This window comes from Lampetra fluviatilis, chromosome 75 (assembly GCF_964198595.1).
Source record: "Lampetra fluviatilis chromosome 75, kcLamFluv1.1, whole genome shotgun sequence".
Taxonomy (NCBI): domain Eukaryota; kingdom Metazoa; phylum Chordata; class Hyperoartia; order Petromyzontiformes; family Petromyzontidae; genus Lampetra; species Lampetra fluviatilis.
In genome coordinates this window covers 150,001-166,599 of record NC_136349.1, presented here as the reverse complement: position 1 = coordinate 166,599, position 16,599 = coordinate 150,001, and the positions used below count along the sequence as shown (strand labels likewise).

At 59.9% G+C, this 16,599-nt stretch overlaps 1 protein-coding gene across 2 annotated transcripts in view; it reads right to left on the bottom strand.

Annotated features, from left to right (window-relative positions):
• Positions 1–971: 971 nt before the first annotated feature.
• The window catches only part of LOC144953381 (RING finger protein 44-like), a 44,715-nt gene continuing 29,087 nt past the window's right edge, over positions 972–16,599 (bottom strand). For both annotated transcript variants that reach the window (XM_078883941.1, XM_078883942.1), the window contains exons 7-11: positions 15,456–15,592; positions 14,148–14,241; positions 6,247–6,368; positions 5,764–5,863; positions 972–2,153 (exon numbers count right to left, since the gene is read on the bottom strand). In XM_078883941.1, the coding sequence (XP_078740067.1) occupies positions 2,091–2,153; positions 5,764–5,863; positions 6,247–6,368; positions 14,148–14,241; positions 15,456–15,592 (516 nt within the window). In that variant the 3' untranslated portion in view covers positions 972–2,090. The remainder of the gene's footprint in view (positions 2,154–5,763; positions 5,864–6,246; positions 6,369–14,147; positions 14,242–15,455; positions 15,593–16,599) is intronic.

The following is a 16,599-nucleotide window of genomic DNA, read 5'->3' as shown; positions in this document are numbered from 1 at the left end:
CACCCAACCACCCACCCACTCACCCACCCACTCACCCACCCACTCTCCCACCCACTCTCCCACCCACTCTCCCACCCACTCTCCCACCCACTCTCCCACCCACTCTCCCACCCACTCTCCCACCCACTCTCCCACCCACTCACCCACCCACTCACCCACCCACTCACCCACCCACCCACCCACTCTCCCACTCACTCACCCACACACCCACCCACCCACTCACTCACCCACCCACTCACCCACCCACCCACTCACCCACCCACCCACTCACCCACCCACCCACTCACCCACCCACCCACTCACCCACCCACCCACTCACCCACCCACCCACTCACCCACCCACCCACCCACCCACTCACCCACCCACCCACTCACCCACCCACTCACCCACCCACCCACCCACCCACCCACTCACCCACCCACCCACTCACCCACCCACCCACCCACTCACCCACCCACCCACTCACCCACCCACTCACCCACCCACTCACCCACCCACTTACCCACCCACCCACTCACCCACCCACCCACCCACCCACTCACCCACCCACTCACCCACCCACTCACCCACCCACTCACCCACCCACCCACCCACTCACCCACCCACTCACCCACCCACTCACCCACCCACCCACTCACCCACCCACTCTCCCACTCACTCTCCCACTCACCCACCCACCCACCCACCCACTCACCCACCCACTCACCCACCCACTCACCCACCCACACTCCCACTCACTCACTCACTCACCCACCCACCCACTCACCCACCCACTCACCCACCCACCCACTCACCCACCCACTCACCCTCCCACTCACCCACCCACACTCCCACTCACTCACTCACTCACCCACCCACTCACCCACCCAATCACCCACTCACCCACCCACTCACCCACCCACTCACCCACCCACTCACCCACCCACTTACCCACCCACTCACCCACCCACCCAACATCTTAATCATCGAGGATGGAGCTGCAGCCCCTGCACGTGCCCCCCCACCCCCCTGCCTCTACAACACTCGCCCCTCTTAGCTTCATGAAAGGAGAGAGGTGGTGGTGGTGGTTGGACACGAAGAATCGACTGCGACCTTCACCATCACCATCACTGCCACCACCACCACCATCACCACTACCATCACTGCCACCTCCACCTTCACCACTTCCATCACTGCCACCATCATCACCACCACCATCACCACTACCATCACTGCCACCACCATCATGACCACCATCATCACTACCATCACCACCATCATCACCACCACCACTACCACCACCATCACCACTACCATCACTACCACCATCATCACCACCACCACCATCACCACTACCATCACTGCCACCACCACCATCACCACTACCATCACTACCACCATCATCACCACTACCATCACTACCACCACCACCATCACTACCCTCTCACTACTATTACCACCGCCACTACGATTACCATCGTCATCATCACGGTCATCATCACCACTGCCACCACCACCATCACCACCACCACCATCGCAACAATTACCATCACCACGACCAATACCCTCACGACCATCACCATCGCCATGGCCACCGTCATCACCACCACCACCACCCTCACTACGACCTAAAAAGCCACAGCAAAGTAAAAGTCGTGCAACCGCAGTCACCACGGCGACGGTCACCGTGGCGACGGTCACCGCGGCAACGGTCACCATGGCGACGATGACCGTTGCCAAGTGACCGGCGGTTGCACGCGGCTGTGTGTGTGGGTTGTGGTGGTGGTGAGTGTGGTGGTGAGTGTGGTGGTGAGTGTGGTGGTGAGTGTGGTGGTGGGAGTGGTGGTGGTGAGTGTGGTGGTGAGTGTGGTGGTGAGTGTGGTGGTGAGTGTGGTGGTGGTGGTGAGTGTGGTGGTGAGTGTGTGTGGTGAGTGTGGTTGTGGTGAGTGGTGAGTGGTAGTGGTGAGTGTGGTGGTGAGTGTGGTGGTGAATGTGGTGGTGAGTGTGGTGGTGAGTGTGGTGGTGGTGGTGAGTGTGGTGGAGAGTGTGGTGGTGAGTGTAGTAGTGGTGAGTGTGGTGGTGAGTGTGGTGGAGAGTGAGTTGGTGAGTGTCACTCTCCCTCGTGTGGAATCTCTGAGGCATCGGCACGGCATATGGGGCAGGTCCGGTTAGTCTGCAACAACCACATCAACAATCACAACAACAACATTAACAACAACAACATCAACAAATTGACCACCAACATCACCCACCCACCCACCCACCCGCCCACCCACCCAACCACTCAACTACCCACTCACCCACCCACCACCCCTCATCTTGAACCACTTGTCCACCCACCCACCCACTCAACCCACCCACCCACCACCCCTCACCTTGAGCCACTTGTCCACACAATCACCCACCCACTCACCCACCCACTCACACACCCACTCACCCACACACCCACCCACACACCCACTCACCCACCCACTCACCCACTCACCCACCCACTCACCAACCCACCCACCCACTCACCAACCCACCCACCCACTCACCAACCCACCCACCCACTCACCAACCCACCCACCCACTCACCAACCCACCCACCCACTCACCAACCCACCCACCCACTCACCCACCCACCCACCCACCCACCCACTCACCCACCCACCCACCCACCCACCCACCCACTCACCCACCCACCCACTCACCCACCCACCCACCCACTCACCCACCCACCCACCCACTCACCCACCCACCCACCCACCCACTCACCCACCCACCCACTCACCCACCCACCCACTCACCCACCCACCCACCCACTCACCCACCCACCCACCCACTCACCCACCCACCCACTCACTCACCCACCCACCCACCCACCCACCGACTCACCCACCCACTCACCCACCCACCCACCCACTCACCCACCCACTCACCCACTCACCCACCCACCCACTCACCCACCCACCCTCTCACCCACCCACCCTCTCACCCACTCACCCACCCCCTCACCCACACATCCACCCACCCGCTCACCCACCCACCCGCCCACCCGCTCACCCACCCACCCGCCCACCCACTCGCCCACCCACCCGCCCACCCACTCGCCCACCCGCTCACTCACCCACCCACCACCCCTCACCTTGAGCCACTTGTCCACTCACCCACCCACTCATCTACCCACCCACCCACCTACCCACCCACCCACCCACTCACCCACCCACCCCCTCATCCCCTCACTCACCCCCTCAGCCACCCACTCACTCACCCCCTCACTCACCTTGAGCCACTTGTCCACACACTTGGTGTGAAACTCACTCACACACACACTCACCCACTCACCCACCCACCCACTCACCCACCCACCTACCCACTAACCCACCCACCCACCCCCTCACCCCCTCACTCACCCCCTCAGCCACCCACTCACTCACCCCCCTCACTCACCTTGAGCCACTTGTCCACACACTTGGTGTGGAACTCACACACACCCTCACCCACCCACCCACTCACCCACCCCCTCACCCCTCACCTTGAGCCACTTGTCCACACACTTGGTGTGGAACTCACCCACACTCACCCACCCACTCACCAACCCACCCACCCCCTCACCCACCCCCTCACTCACCCCCTCAGCCCCTCACCCACCCACTCACCCACTCACCCACTCACTCACGCACCCACCCACCCACTCACCCCACCCATCCACTCACTCACCCACCCACCCACTCACTCACTCACGCACCCACCCACCCACCCACTCACCCACTCCCCCCACCCATCCACCCACTCACCCACCCATCCATCCACCCACTCACCCACCCCCTCACCCCTCACCTTGAGCCACTTGTCCACACACTTGGTGTGGAACTCACCCACACTCACCCACCCACTCACCAACCCACCCACCCACCCCCTCACCCACCCCCTCACCCAACCACCCACTCACTCCCTCACCCCCTCACCCACCCACTCACCCACTCACCCACCCACTCACTCACTCACTCACGCACCCACCCACCCACCCAACCACCCACTCACCCCACCCATCCACTCACTCACCCACCCACCCACTCACTCACTCACGCACCCACCCACCCACTCACCCACTCCCCCCACCCACCCACCCACTCACCCACCCACCCACTCACCCACCCACCCACCCACTCACCCACTCCCCCCACCCATCCACCCACTCACCCACCCACCCACTCACCCACCCACTCACCCACTCACCCACCCACTCACCCACTCCCCCACCCAACCACTCACCCCTCACCCCTCACCACCCCTCATCTTGAACCACTTGTCCACACACTTGGTGTGGAACTCGCCCACACTCACCCACCCACTCACCAACCCACCCACCCCCTCACCCACCCCCTCACCCACCCACCCACTCACTCACCCCCTCACCCCCTCACCCACCCACTCACTCACTCACGCACCCACCCACCCATTCACCCCACCCATCCACTCACTCACCCACCTACTCACTCACTCACTCACTCACCCACCCACTCACCCACCCACTCACCCACCCATCCATCCACCCACTCACCAACCCACTCACTCACTCACGCACCCACCCACCCACTCACCCCACCCATCCACTCACTCACCCACCTACTCACTCACTCACGCACCCACCCACCCACCCATTCACCCCACCCACCCACTCACCCACCCACTCACCCACCCACTCACCCACCCACTCACCCACCCATCCATCCACCCACCCATCCATCCACCCACCCATCCATCCACCCACCCATCCATCCACCCACCCATCCACTCACCCACCCACTCACCCACTCACTCACCCACCCACCCACCACCACCCACCTTGAGCCACTTGTCCACACACTTGGTGTGCAACTCACCCCCTCACCCACCCACCCACCCACCCACTCACCCACCCACCCACCCACCCCTCACCCCCTCACCACCCCTCACCTTGAGCCACTTGTCCACACACTTGGTGTGGACCTCACTCACCCGCCACCCACCCATCCCCTCACCCACCCACCCATCCACCCACCCCCTCACTCACCCACTCACCCACCACTCCTCACCTTGAGCCACTTGTCCACACACTTGGTGTGGAACTCACCCACACTCACCCACCCACTCACCAACCCACCCACCCACCCCCTCACCCACCCCCTCACCCACCCACCCACTCACTCACCCCCTCACCCCCTCACCCACCCACTCACTCACTCACTCACGCACCCACCCACCCATTCACCCCACCCATCCACTCACTCACCCACCTACTCACTCACTCACGCACCCACCCACCCACCCACTCACCCACCCACCCACCCACTCACCCACCCACCCACTCACTCACGCACCCACCCACCCACCCACTCACCCACCCACCCACTCATCCATCCACCCACCCACTCACTCACTCACGCACCCACCCACTCACCCCACCCATCCACTCACTCACCCACCTACTCACTCACTCACGCACCCACCCACCCACCCATTCACCCCACCCACCCACTCACCCACCCACTCACCCACCCACTCACCCACCCACTCACCCACCCACTCACCCACCCACTCACCCACTCCCCCCACCCATCCACCCACTCACTCACTCACCCACCCACTCACCCACCCACTCACCCACTCCCCCCACCCACCCACCCACTCACTCACTCACCCACCCACTCACCCACCCACTCACCCACCCACCCATCCACCCACTCACCCACTCACCCACCCACCCACCCACTCACCCCCTCACCCAACCCCTCACCCCTCACCACCCCCTCACCCACCTTGAGCCACTTGTCCACACACTTGGTGTGGAACTCGTGGCTGCAGGGCAGCACTCGCAGGAGCTGCCGCACCTCAAAGTCGCACATACAAACCACACACCTGCACACACCACACACACCGCATAGTCAGTACACCACACACACCACACACCTGCACACACCGCACACACCGCATAGTGAGTATACAACACACACCACACACACCGCACACATGCACACACCACACACACCGCATAGTCAGCACACAACATACACACCACACACCACACACACCACATAGTGAGTACACCACACACACCACACACACCGCATAGTGAGTATACACACACCACACACACCGCATAGTGAGTATACACACACCACACACACCGCATAGTGAGTATACAACACACATCTACACACACCACACACACCGCATAGTGAGTACACCTACACACACACTGCACACGCCGCATAGTGAGTGTAGAACAGTGAGTGACGCACAGTGTCTGCTGGCTGGCGTGGCTGTCCGGGTTGAAGCGGTAGGAGGGGAGGAGGTCGATGTCCAGCTTGGTGAGACCACGTGGTTTAGCATCGCCCAGTCGCTCAGCCAAGTTCAGCAGAGCCTGGAGAGAGGGTGGGTGGGTAGGTGAGTGGGTGGGTGAGTGAGTGGATGAGTGGGTGAGTGGGTGGGTGAGTGAGTGGATGAGTGGGTGAGTGGGTGGGTGAGTGGGTAGGTGAGTGGGTGGGTGGGTGGGTGAGTGAGTGGATGAGTGGGTGAGTGGGTGGGTGAGTGAGTGGATGAGTGGGTGAGTGGGTGGGTGAGTGGGTAGGTGAGTGGGTGGGTGGGTGAGTGGGTGGGTGAGTGGGTGGGTGGGTAGGTGAGTGGGTGGGTGGGTGAGTGGGTGAGTAGGTGGGTGGGTGAGTGGGTGGGTGGGTGGGTGAGTGGGTGGGTGAGTGGGTGGGTGAGTGGGTGGGTGGGTGAGTGGGTGGGTGGGTGAGTGGGTGGGTGGGTGAGTGGGTGGGTGAGTAGGTGGGTGGGTGAGTGGGTGAGTGGGGTAAGTGGGTGGGTGAGTGGGTGGGTGAAGTGAGTGGATGAGTGGGTGAGTGGGTGGGTGAGTGAGTGGATGAGTGGGTGAGTGGGTGGGTGTGAATGGGTAGGTGAGTGGGTGGGTGGGTGAGTGGGTGGGTGAGTGGGTGGGTGGGTAGGTGAGTGGGTGGGTGGGTGAGTGGGTGAGTAGGTGGGTGGGTGAGTGGGTGGGTGGGTGGCGTGGGTGAGTGGGTGGGTGGGTGAGTGGGTGGGTGGGTGAGTGGGTGGGTGGGTGAGTGGGTGGGTGGGTGAGTGGGTGGGTGAGTAGGTGGGTGGGTGAGTGGGTAAGTGGGTGGGTGAGTGGGTGGGTGAGTGAGTGGATGAGTGGGTGAGTGGGTGGGTGAGTGAGTGGGTGAGTGGGTGAGTGGGTGGGTGAGTGAGTGGATGAGTGGGTGAGTGGGTGGGTGAGTGAGTGGATGAGTGGGTGAGTGGGTGGGTGAGTGAGTGGATGAGTGGATGAGTGGGTGGGTGAGTGGGTAGGTGAGTGGGTGGGTGGGTGGGTGAGTGGGTGGGTGAGTGGGTGGGTGGGTAGGTGAGTGGGTGGGTGGGTGGGTGGGTGGGTGGGTGAGTGGGTGAGTAGGTGGGTGGGTGAAAGGGTGAGTGGGTGGGTGGGTGAGTGGGTGGGTGGGTGAGTGGGTGGGTGGGTGAGTGGGTGGGTGAGTGGGTGGGTGGGTGAGTGGGTGGGTGAGTGGGTGGGTGAGTAGGTGGGTGGATAAGTGGGTGGGTGAGTGGGTGGGTGAGTGGGTGGGTGTGTGAGTGGGTGAGTGGGTGAGTGAGTGAGTGGGTGGGTGGGTGAGTGGGTGAGTGGGTGGGTGGGTGGGTGAGTGGGTGGGTGGGTGAGTGGGTGAGTGAGTGAGTGGGTGGGTGGGTGAGTGGGTGGGTGGGTGGGTGGGTGAGTGAGTGGGTAGGTGAGTGAGTGGGTGGATGAGTAGGTGGGTGGATGAGTGGGTGAGTGGGTGGGTGAGTGAGTGGATGAGTGGGTGAGTGGGTGGGTGAGTGGGTGGGTGAGTGGGTGGGTGAGTGGGTGGGTAGGTGAGTGGGTGGGTGGGTGAGTGGGTGAGTAGGTGGGTGGGTGAGTGGGTGGGTGGGTGAGTGGGTGGGTGAGTGGGTGGGTGAGTGGGTGGGTGAGTGGGTGGGTGAGTGAGTGGGTGGGTGTGTGAGTGGGTGAGTGGGTGAGTGAGTGAGTGGGTGGGTGGGTGGGTGGGTGAGTGGGTGAGTGGGTGGGTGGGTGAGTGGGTGGGTGAGTGAGTGGGTGGGTGAGTGGGTGGGTGGGTGGGTGAGTGGGTGGGTGGGTGGGTGGGTGGGTGAGTGGGTGGGTGGGTGGGTGAGTGGGTGGGTGGGTGAGTGGGTGAGTAGGTGGGTGGATGAGTGGGTGGGTGAGTGGGTGGGTGGGTGTGTGAGTGGGTGAGTGAGTGGGTGGGTGAGTGGGTAGGTGGGTAGGTGAGTGGGTGGGTGAGTGGGTGGGTGGGTAGATGGGTGAGTGGGTGGGTGAGTAGGTGGGTAAGTGGGTGGGTGAGTGAGTGGGTGAGTGGGTGGGTAGGTGAGTGGGTGGGTGGGTAGGTGAGTGGGTGGGTGGGTAAGTGAGTGGGTGGGTGAGTGGGTGGGTAGGTGAGTGGGTGGGTGAGTGGGTGGGTGGGTGAGTGGGTGGGTGGGTGAGTGGGTGAGTGAATGGGTGGGTGGGTGAGTGGGTGGGTGGGTAGGTGAGTGGGTGGGTGAGTGGGTGGGTGGGTAGATGGGTGAGTGGGTGGGTGAGTAGGTGGGTAAGTGGGTGGGTGAGTGAGTGGGTGAGTGGGTGGGTAGGTGAGTGGGTGGGTGGGTAGGTGAGTGGGTGAGTGGGTAAGTGAGTGGGTGGGTGAGTGGGTGGGTAGGTGAGTGGGTGGGTGAGTGGGTGGGTGAGTGGGTGGGTAGGTGAGTGGGTGGGTGAGTGGGTGGGTAGGTGAGTGGGTGAGTGGGTGAGTGGGTGGGTGAGTGGGTGGGTGAGTAGATGGGTGGGTGAGTAGGTGGGTGGGTGAGTGAGTGGTGAATGAGTGGTGAGTGAGTGGGTGAGTGAGTGGGTGGGTGAGTGGTGAATGAGTGGGTGAGTGGGTGAGTGAGTGGGTGAGTGGGTGGGTGAGTGGGTGAGTGGTGAGTTAGTGGTGGGTGAGTGAGTGAGTGAGTGGTGGGTGAGTGGTGAGTGAGTGGTGAGTGAGTGAGTGGGTGGGTGAGTGAGTGGCTGAGTGGTGAGTGAGTGAGTGAGTGGTGAGTGAGTGGTGGGTGAGTGGTGGGTGGGTGAGTGAGTGAGTGGGTGAGTGAGTGGGTGAGTGAGTGGTGAGTGAGTGGCTGAGTGAGTGAGTGACTGAGTGAGTGGCTGAGTGAGTGAGTGAGTGGCTGAGTGGGTGGGTAAGTGAGTGGTGAGTGAGTGGCTGAGTGAGTGAGTGGCTGAGTGAGTGGCTTAGTGAGTGAATGGCTGAGTGAGTGAGTGAGTGGTGAGTGAGTGGCTGAGTGAGTGAGTGGCTGAGTGAATGAGTGGCTGAGTGAGTGAGTGGCTGAGTGAGTGAGTGAGTGGCTGAGTGAGTGAGTGGCTGAGTGAGTGAGTGGCTGAGTGAGTGAGTGGCTGAGTGAGTGAGTGGGTGAGTGAGTGGTGAGTGAGTGGGTGGCTGAGTGAGTGGGTGGGTGGGTGGGTGAGTGAGTGGGTGGGTGAGTGGATGGGTGGGTGAGTAAGTGGTGAGTGAGTGGTGAGTGAGTGAGTGTCTGAGTGAGTGGTGAGTGAGTGGGTGGTGAGTGGCTGAGTGAGTGGTGAGTGAGTGGCTGAGTGAGTGGTGAGTGAGTGGCTGAGTGAGTGGTGAGTGAGTGAGTGGGTGGTGAGTGAGTGGGTGAGTGAGTGAGTGGGTGGTGAGTGAGTGTGTAGCTGAGTGAGTGAGTGGGATGAGTGAGTGGTGAGTGAGTGGTGAGTGAGTGGGTGAGTGAGTGAGTGAGTGACTGAGTGAGTGAGTGGGTGGGTGAGTGAGTGGCTGAGTGAGTGGTGAGTGAGTGGTGAGTGAGTGAGTGGGTGGTGAGTGAGTAGGTGGGTGAGTGAGTGTGTAGGTGAGTGAGTGAGTGAGTGGGATGAGTGAGTGGTGAGTGAGTGGTGAGTGAGTGAGTGGGATGAGTGAGTGGTGAGTGAGTGGTGAGTGAGTGAGTGGCTGAGTGAGTGAGTGGTGAGTGAGTGGTGAGTGAGTGGTGAGTGAGTAGTGAGTGGGTGAGTGAGTGAGTGAGTGGTGAGTGAGTGAGTGGTGAGTGAGTGAGTGGTGAGTGAGTGAGTGGTGAGTGAGTGGTGGGATGAGTGAGTGGTGAGTGGGTGAGTGAGTGAGTGAGTGAGTGGTGAGTGAGTGGTGAGTGAGTGGGTGGTGAGTGAGTGTGTAGGTGAGTGAGTGAGTGGGATGAGTGAGTAGTGAGTGAGTGGTGAGTGAGTGGGTGAGTGAGTGAGTGGGTGGGTGGGTTGTGAGTGAGTGGTGAGTGAGTGAGTGAGTGGTGGGATGAGTGGTGAGTGGTGAGTGAGTGGTGAGTGAGTGGTGAGTGAGTGTGTAGGTGAGTGAGTGAGTGAGTGGGATGAGTGAGTGAGTGAGTGGGTGGGTGGGTGGGTGAGTGAGTGAGTGGGATGAGTGAGTGGTGAGTGAGTGGTGAGTGAGTGGCTGAGTGAGTGAGTGAGTGAGTGGTGAGTGAGTGGTGAGTGAGTGGTGAGTGAGTGGTGAGTGAGTGGTGAGTGAGTGGTGAATGAGTGAGTGGTGGGATGAGTGAGTGGCTGAGTGGGTGAGTGGTGAGTGAGTGGTGAGTGCTGAGTGAGTGGCTGAGTGAGTGAGTGGTGAGTGAGTGGGTGGGTGAGTGAGTGAGTGGTGAGTGGGTGGGTCAGTGAGTGGTGAGTGGGTGGGTGGGTGAGTTGGTGGGTGAGTGGTGAGTGAGTGAGTGAGTGGGTGGCTGAGTGAGTGAGTGGTGAGTGAGTGAGTGGGTGAGTGGTGAGTGGCTGAGTGAGTGAGTGGTGAGTGAGTGGGTGGGTGAGTGAGTGAGTGGTGAGTGGGTGGGTGGGTGAGTGAGTGGTGAGTGGGTGGGTGAGTTGGTGGGTGAGTGAGTGAGTGGGTGGGTGAGTGAGTGGTGGGTGGGTGGGTGAGTTGGTGGGTGAGTGAGTGGCTGAGTGAGTGGTGAGTGAGTGGGTGAGTGGTGAGTGGCTGAGTGAGTGAGTGGTGAGTGAGTGGGTGGTGAGTGAGTGAGTGAGTGGTGAGTGGGTGAGTGAGTGGTGAGTGAGTGGGTGAGTGGGTGAGTGAGTGGCTGAGTGAGTGGTGAGTGAGTGAGTGAGTGGGTGAGTGGTGAGTGGCTGAGTGAGTGAGTGGTGAGTGAGTGGGTGGTGAGTGAGTGAGTGAGTGGTGAGTGGGTGAGTGAGTGGTGAGTGAGTGAGTGAGTGGGTGAGTGGGTGAGTGAGTGGTGAGTGAGTGAGTGGCTGAGTGAGTGGTAAGTGGCTGAGTGAGTGAGTGGTGAGTGAGTGGGTGAGTGAGTGGTGAGTGAGTGGGTGGTGAGTGAGTGAGTGGTGAGTGGGTGAGTGAGTGGTGAGTGAGTGAGTGAGTGGCTAAGTGAGTGGTGAGTGGCTGAGTGAGTGAGTGGTGAGTGAGTGGGTGAGTGAGTGGTGAGTGAGTGGGTGGTGAGTGAGTGAGTGAGTGGTGAGTGGGTGAGTGAGTGAGTGGTGAGTGAGTGAGTGAGTGGGTGAGTGGGTGAGTGAGTGGTGAGTGAGTGAGTGGCTGAGTGAGTGGTGAGTGGCTGAGTGAGTGAGTGGTGAGTGAGTGGGTGAGTGGGTGAGTGAGTGGTGAGTGGGTGAGTGGGTGGGTGGGTGGGTGAGTGAGTGAGTGGTGAGTGAGTGGGTGAGTGAGTGGTGAGTGAGTGGGTGGTGAGTGAGTGAGTGAGTGGTGAGTGGGTGAGTGAGTGGTGAGTGAGTGAGTGAGTGGGTGAGTGGGTGAGTGAGTGGTGAGTGAGTGAGTGGCTGAGTGAGTGGTGAGTGGCTGAGTGAGTGAGTGAGTGGTGAGTGAGTGGGTGAGTGGGTGAGTGAGTGGTGAGTGGGTGAGTGGGTGGGTGGGTGAGTGAGTGGTGAGTGAGTGGTGAGTGAGTGAGTGGGTGGGTGAGTGGGTGAGTGGGTGGGTGAGTGAGTGAGTGGTGGGTGAGTGAGTGAGTGGTGAGTGAGTGGTGAGTGAGTGAGTGGCTGAGTGAGTGAGTGAGTGGTGAGTGAGTGGTGAGTGGGTGAGTGAGTGGTGAGTGAGTGGTGAGTGAGTGAGTGGTGAGTGAGTGAGTGGTGAGTGAGTGGCTGAGTGGGTGAGTGGTGAGTGAGTGGTGAGTGCTGAGTGAGTGAGTGAGTGACTGAGTGAGTGGCTGAGTGAGTGAGTGGGTGGGTGGTGAGTGAGTGGTGAGTGGTGGGATGAGTGGTGAGTGAGTGGTGAGTGAGTGGGATGAGGAGTGAGTGAGTGGTGAGTGAGTGAGTGGGTGAGTGGTGAGTGGCTGAGTGAGTGAGTGGTGAGTGAGTGGGTGGGTGAGTGAGTGAGTGAGTGGTGAGTGGATGGGTGAGTGAGTGGTGAGTGGCTGAGTGAGTGAGTGGTGAGTGAGTGGGTGAGTGAGTGGTGAGTGAGTGGGTGGTGAGTGAGTGAGTGAGTGGTGAGTGGGTGAGTGAGTGGTGAGTGAGCGAGTGGGTGAGTGGGTGAGTGAGTGGTGAGTGAGTGAGTGAGTGGCTGAGTGAGTGGTGAGTGGCTGAGTGAGTGAGTGGTGAGTGAGTGGGTGAGTGAGTGGTGAGTGAGTGGGTGGTGAATGAGTGAGTGGTGAGTGAGTGGGTGGTGAATGAGTGAGTGGTGAGTGGGTGAGTGAGTGGTGAGTGAGTGAGTGGGTGAGTGGGTGAGTGAGTGGTGAGTGAGTGGGTGAGTGAGTGGTGAGTGGGTGAGTGGGTGGGTGGGTGAGTGAGTGAGAGGGTGGGTGAGTGGGTGGGTGAGTGGGTGGGTGGGTGAGTGAGTGAGTGAGTGGTGAGTGAGTGGTGAGTGAGTGAGTGGCTGAGTGAGTGAGTGAGTGGTGAGTGAGTGGTGAGTGGGTGAGTGAGTGGTGAGTGAGTGGTGAGTGAGTGGTGAGTGAGTGAGTGGTGAGTGAGTGAGTGGTGGGATGAGTGAGTGGCTGAGTGGGTGAGTGGTGAGTGAGTGGTGAGTGCTGAGTGAGTGAGTGAATGACTGAGTGAGTGGCTGAGTGAGTGGTGGGATGAGTGGTGAGTGAGTGGTGAGTGAGTGGTGGGTGAGTGGTGAGTGAGTGAGTGGGTGGCTGAGTGAGTGAGTGGTGAGTGAGTGAGTGGGTGAGTGGTGAGTGGCTGAGTGAGTGAGTGGTGAGTGAGTGGGTGGGTGAGTGAGTGAGTGGTGAGTGGGTGGGTGAGTGAGTGAGTGGTGAGTGGGTGGGTGGGTGAGTTGGTGGGTGAGTGAGTGAGTGAGTGGGAGGGTGAGTGAGTGGTGAGTGGGTGGGTGGGTGAGTTGGTGGGTGAGTGAGTGGCTGAGTGAGTGGTGAGTGAGTGGGTGAGTGGTGAGTGGCTGAGTGAGTGAGTGGTGAGTGAGTGGGTAGTGAGTGAGTGAGTGGTGAGTGGGTGAGTGAGTGGTGAGTGAGTGAGTGGGTGAGTGGGTGAGTGAGTGGTGAGTGAGTGGCTGAGTGAGTGGTGAGTGGCTGAGTGAGTGAGTGGTGAGTGAGTGGGTGAGTGAGTGGTGAGTGAGTGGGTGGTGAGTGAGTGGTGAGTGGGTGAGTGAGTGGTGAGTGAGTGAGTGGGTGAGTGAGTGGTGAGTGAGTGAGTGAGTGGCTGAGTGAGTGGTGAGTGGCTGAGTGAGTGAGTGGTGAGTGAGTGGGTGAGTGAGTGGTGAGTGGGTGAGTGGGTGGGTGGGTGAGTGGTGAGTGAGTGGTGAGTGAGTGAGTGGGTGGGTGAGTGGTGAGTGAGTGAGTGGGTGGGTGAGTGGGTGAGTGGGTGGGTGAGTGGGTGGGTGGGTGGGTGAGTGGGTGGGTGGGTGAGTGAGTGGGTGAGTGGGTGAGTGGGTGGGTGAGTGGGTGAGTGGGCGGGTGGGTGAGTGAGTGGGTGAGTGGGTGAGTGGGTGAGTGGGTGGGTGGGTGAGTGGGTGGGTGGGTGGGTGAGTGGGTGGGTGGGTGGGTGAGTGGGTGGATGGGCGAGTGAGTGGGTGGGTGGGTGGGCGAGTGAGTGGGTGGGTGGGTGGGTGAGTGAGTGGTGAGTGAGTGGCTGAGTGAGTGGGTGGGTGGGTGAGTGGGTGAGTGAGCAAGTGAGCGAGTGAGTGGTGGGATGAGTGGTGAGCACCTCATAGTTCTCCACTTCGCCATCGTCCACGTCCAGCTCCAGGCTGAAGGCTGCTGCTGCTGGGCCCAGACTGGGAGACACGGGCAGCACCGACCTGCACACCACCACCACCACAACCACAACCACCACAACCATCACAACAATAACAACCATCACCACAATAACAACCACCACCACAACCACCACCACAACCATCACAACCATCACCACCACCACCATCATCATCATCACCACAACCACAACCATTACCACAACCACCACCACCATCATCACAGCCATCACCACAACCACCACAACCACCACCACCATCACCACCACAACCACCATCATCACAGCCATCACCACAACCACCATCATCACAACCATCATCACAACCACAACCACCACCACCACCACAACAATAACAACCACCACAACCACCACCATCATCACAACCACCACCACAACCATCACCACCACCATCACCACAACCACCACAACCACAACCATCATCACCACAACAACCACCACAACCACCACCATCATCACCACCACAACCACCACAACCACCACCATCATCACCACCACAACCATCATCATCACAACCACCACAACCACCACCACCACCACAACCACCACAACCACCACCACCACAACTACCACAACCACCACCACAACCACAACCACCAGAACCACCACCACAACCACCACCACCACCACAACCACCACTACTATAGCCACATGGAGACAATGGCAGCACCGACCTGGTTGTGGTGGTGCTAATGGTGATGGTGCTGCTGATGGTGGTGGTGGTGAAGATGGTGGTGGTGGTGGTAATGGTGGTGGTGCTAATGGTGGTGGTGGTGGTGGTGGTGAAGATGGAGGTGGTGGTGGTGCTAATGCTGGTGGTGGTGGTGAAGATGGTGGTGGTGGTGCTAATGGTGGTGGTGGTGGTGGTGAAGATGGTGGTGGTGGTAATGGTGGTGCTGCTGATGGTGGTGATGATGGTGCTGATGGTGGTTGTGGTGGTGGTTGTGCTGGTGGTTGTGCTGGTGGTGCTGGTGGTGGTTGTGGTGGTTGTGGTGGTGGTGCTGGTGGTGGTGATGGTTGTAGTGGTGGTGCTAGTGGTGGTGGTGCTGATGGTGGTGGTTGTAGTGGTGCTGCTGGTGGTGGTGCTGGTAGTGGTGGTGATGATGGTGCTGATGGTGGTTGTGGTGGTGGTTATGGTGGTGGCTGTAGTGGTGGTGCTGCTGATGGTGGTGCTGGTAGTGGTGGTGATGATGGTGCTGATGGTGGTGGTGGATGTGGTGGTGGTTGTGCTGTACTCACAGGAAGTAAGGGAGGAAGCTGTGGTGGTGGTGATGGTGGTGCTGGTGCTGGTGGTGGTACGCTGGTGGTGGTGGTGGTGGTTGATGTGACCTCAGTCTTCGACTACTCATGCGACGTGGCACGTAGTGTGGGTACGGCTGCACGCACAGACACACGCACGCACATTCATAGAGACTCACACACAACAACAACACCAACCGCCATTCGCCACCAAGTGGCGGTGACGTCACCACGACGCTTGTGCCAGGCCATGTGCACCTTGAGGCCACGTGAAGGTCCTTAATGATCATGAGCAGAGGGTCAGGGACTCCATTAGCACGAAGAACAACCCAGAGCCCAGGCCTACCTACTGATGGTATCATAGCCTTGACCAGGTCAATAAAGCAGAGATGTAGGTCTTGTTGGAATTCCCTACACCTCTGCCGTATCAGACGGACAGAGAATACGGCATCTGTGCAGGACCGCCCTTTCCTGAAACCGCACTGGGGCTCCGCAAGCCTCTCCTCAGCGTGCCTAGCAAGGCGATGTTGAATAATCCTTGCCAGGACCTTTCCCTGCACACTGAGGAGTGAGATGCCCCTGTAGTTGTTACAGTCTGTGCGGTCCCCTTTCTTGAAGAGGGGGACCACCAGGGCATCCTTCCAATCCTGCGGAACCCGTCCAGTGGTCCAGACTGTTGTTATGATGTCATATAGGGCAGTCTGTGCACAAACGCCATCCTCCCTCAGCATTTTGCTTGGGAGATCATCTCTGCCCGGTGCCTTTCCTGGTCTCAGACTCCAGATCGCCTTCAGTACTTCCTCAACAGATGGCACTTCAGCCAGCCACTCACAGGGGGTGACTTCTTCCTCCAATATTTGAGGCACCGCAGCCTCAGCAGGGGTCATCCCCACTTTGCCCCGTGATGTTTTTCATCTCTTAGCCGATTAGAGTGGGCCTGTGGCTTTTTCTCAGCCAGCCTGAACAACTCCTCTGTCAGCCAGGGTCTCTGGGGAGGTCTGGACTATGTACCCAAAGCAGCCATTGCAGCTGCATGAGCCACAGTCCTAAACCTCGCCCATTTACCCTCAACATCAGGAAGAGTGGGGGACGATACCAACCCCAGCAGCAAGCGATGACGGAATTCTCACTTGCAACTTTCATC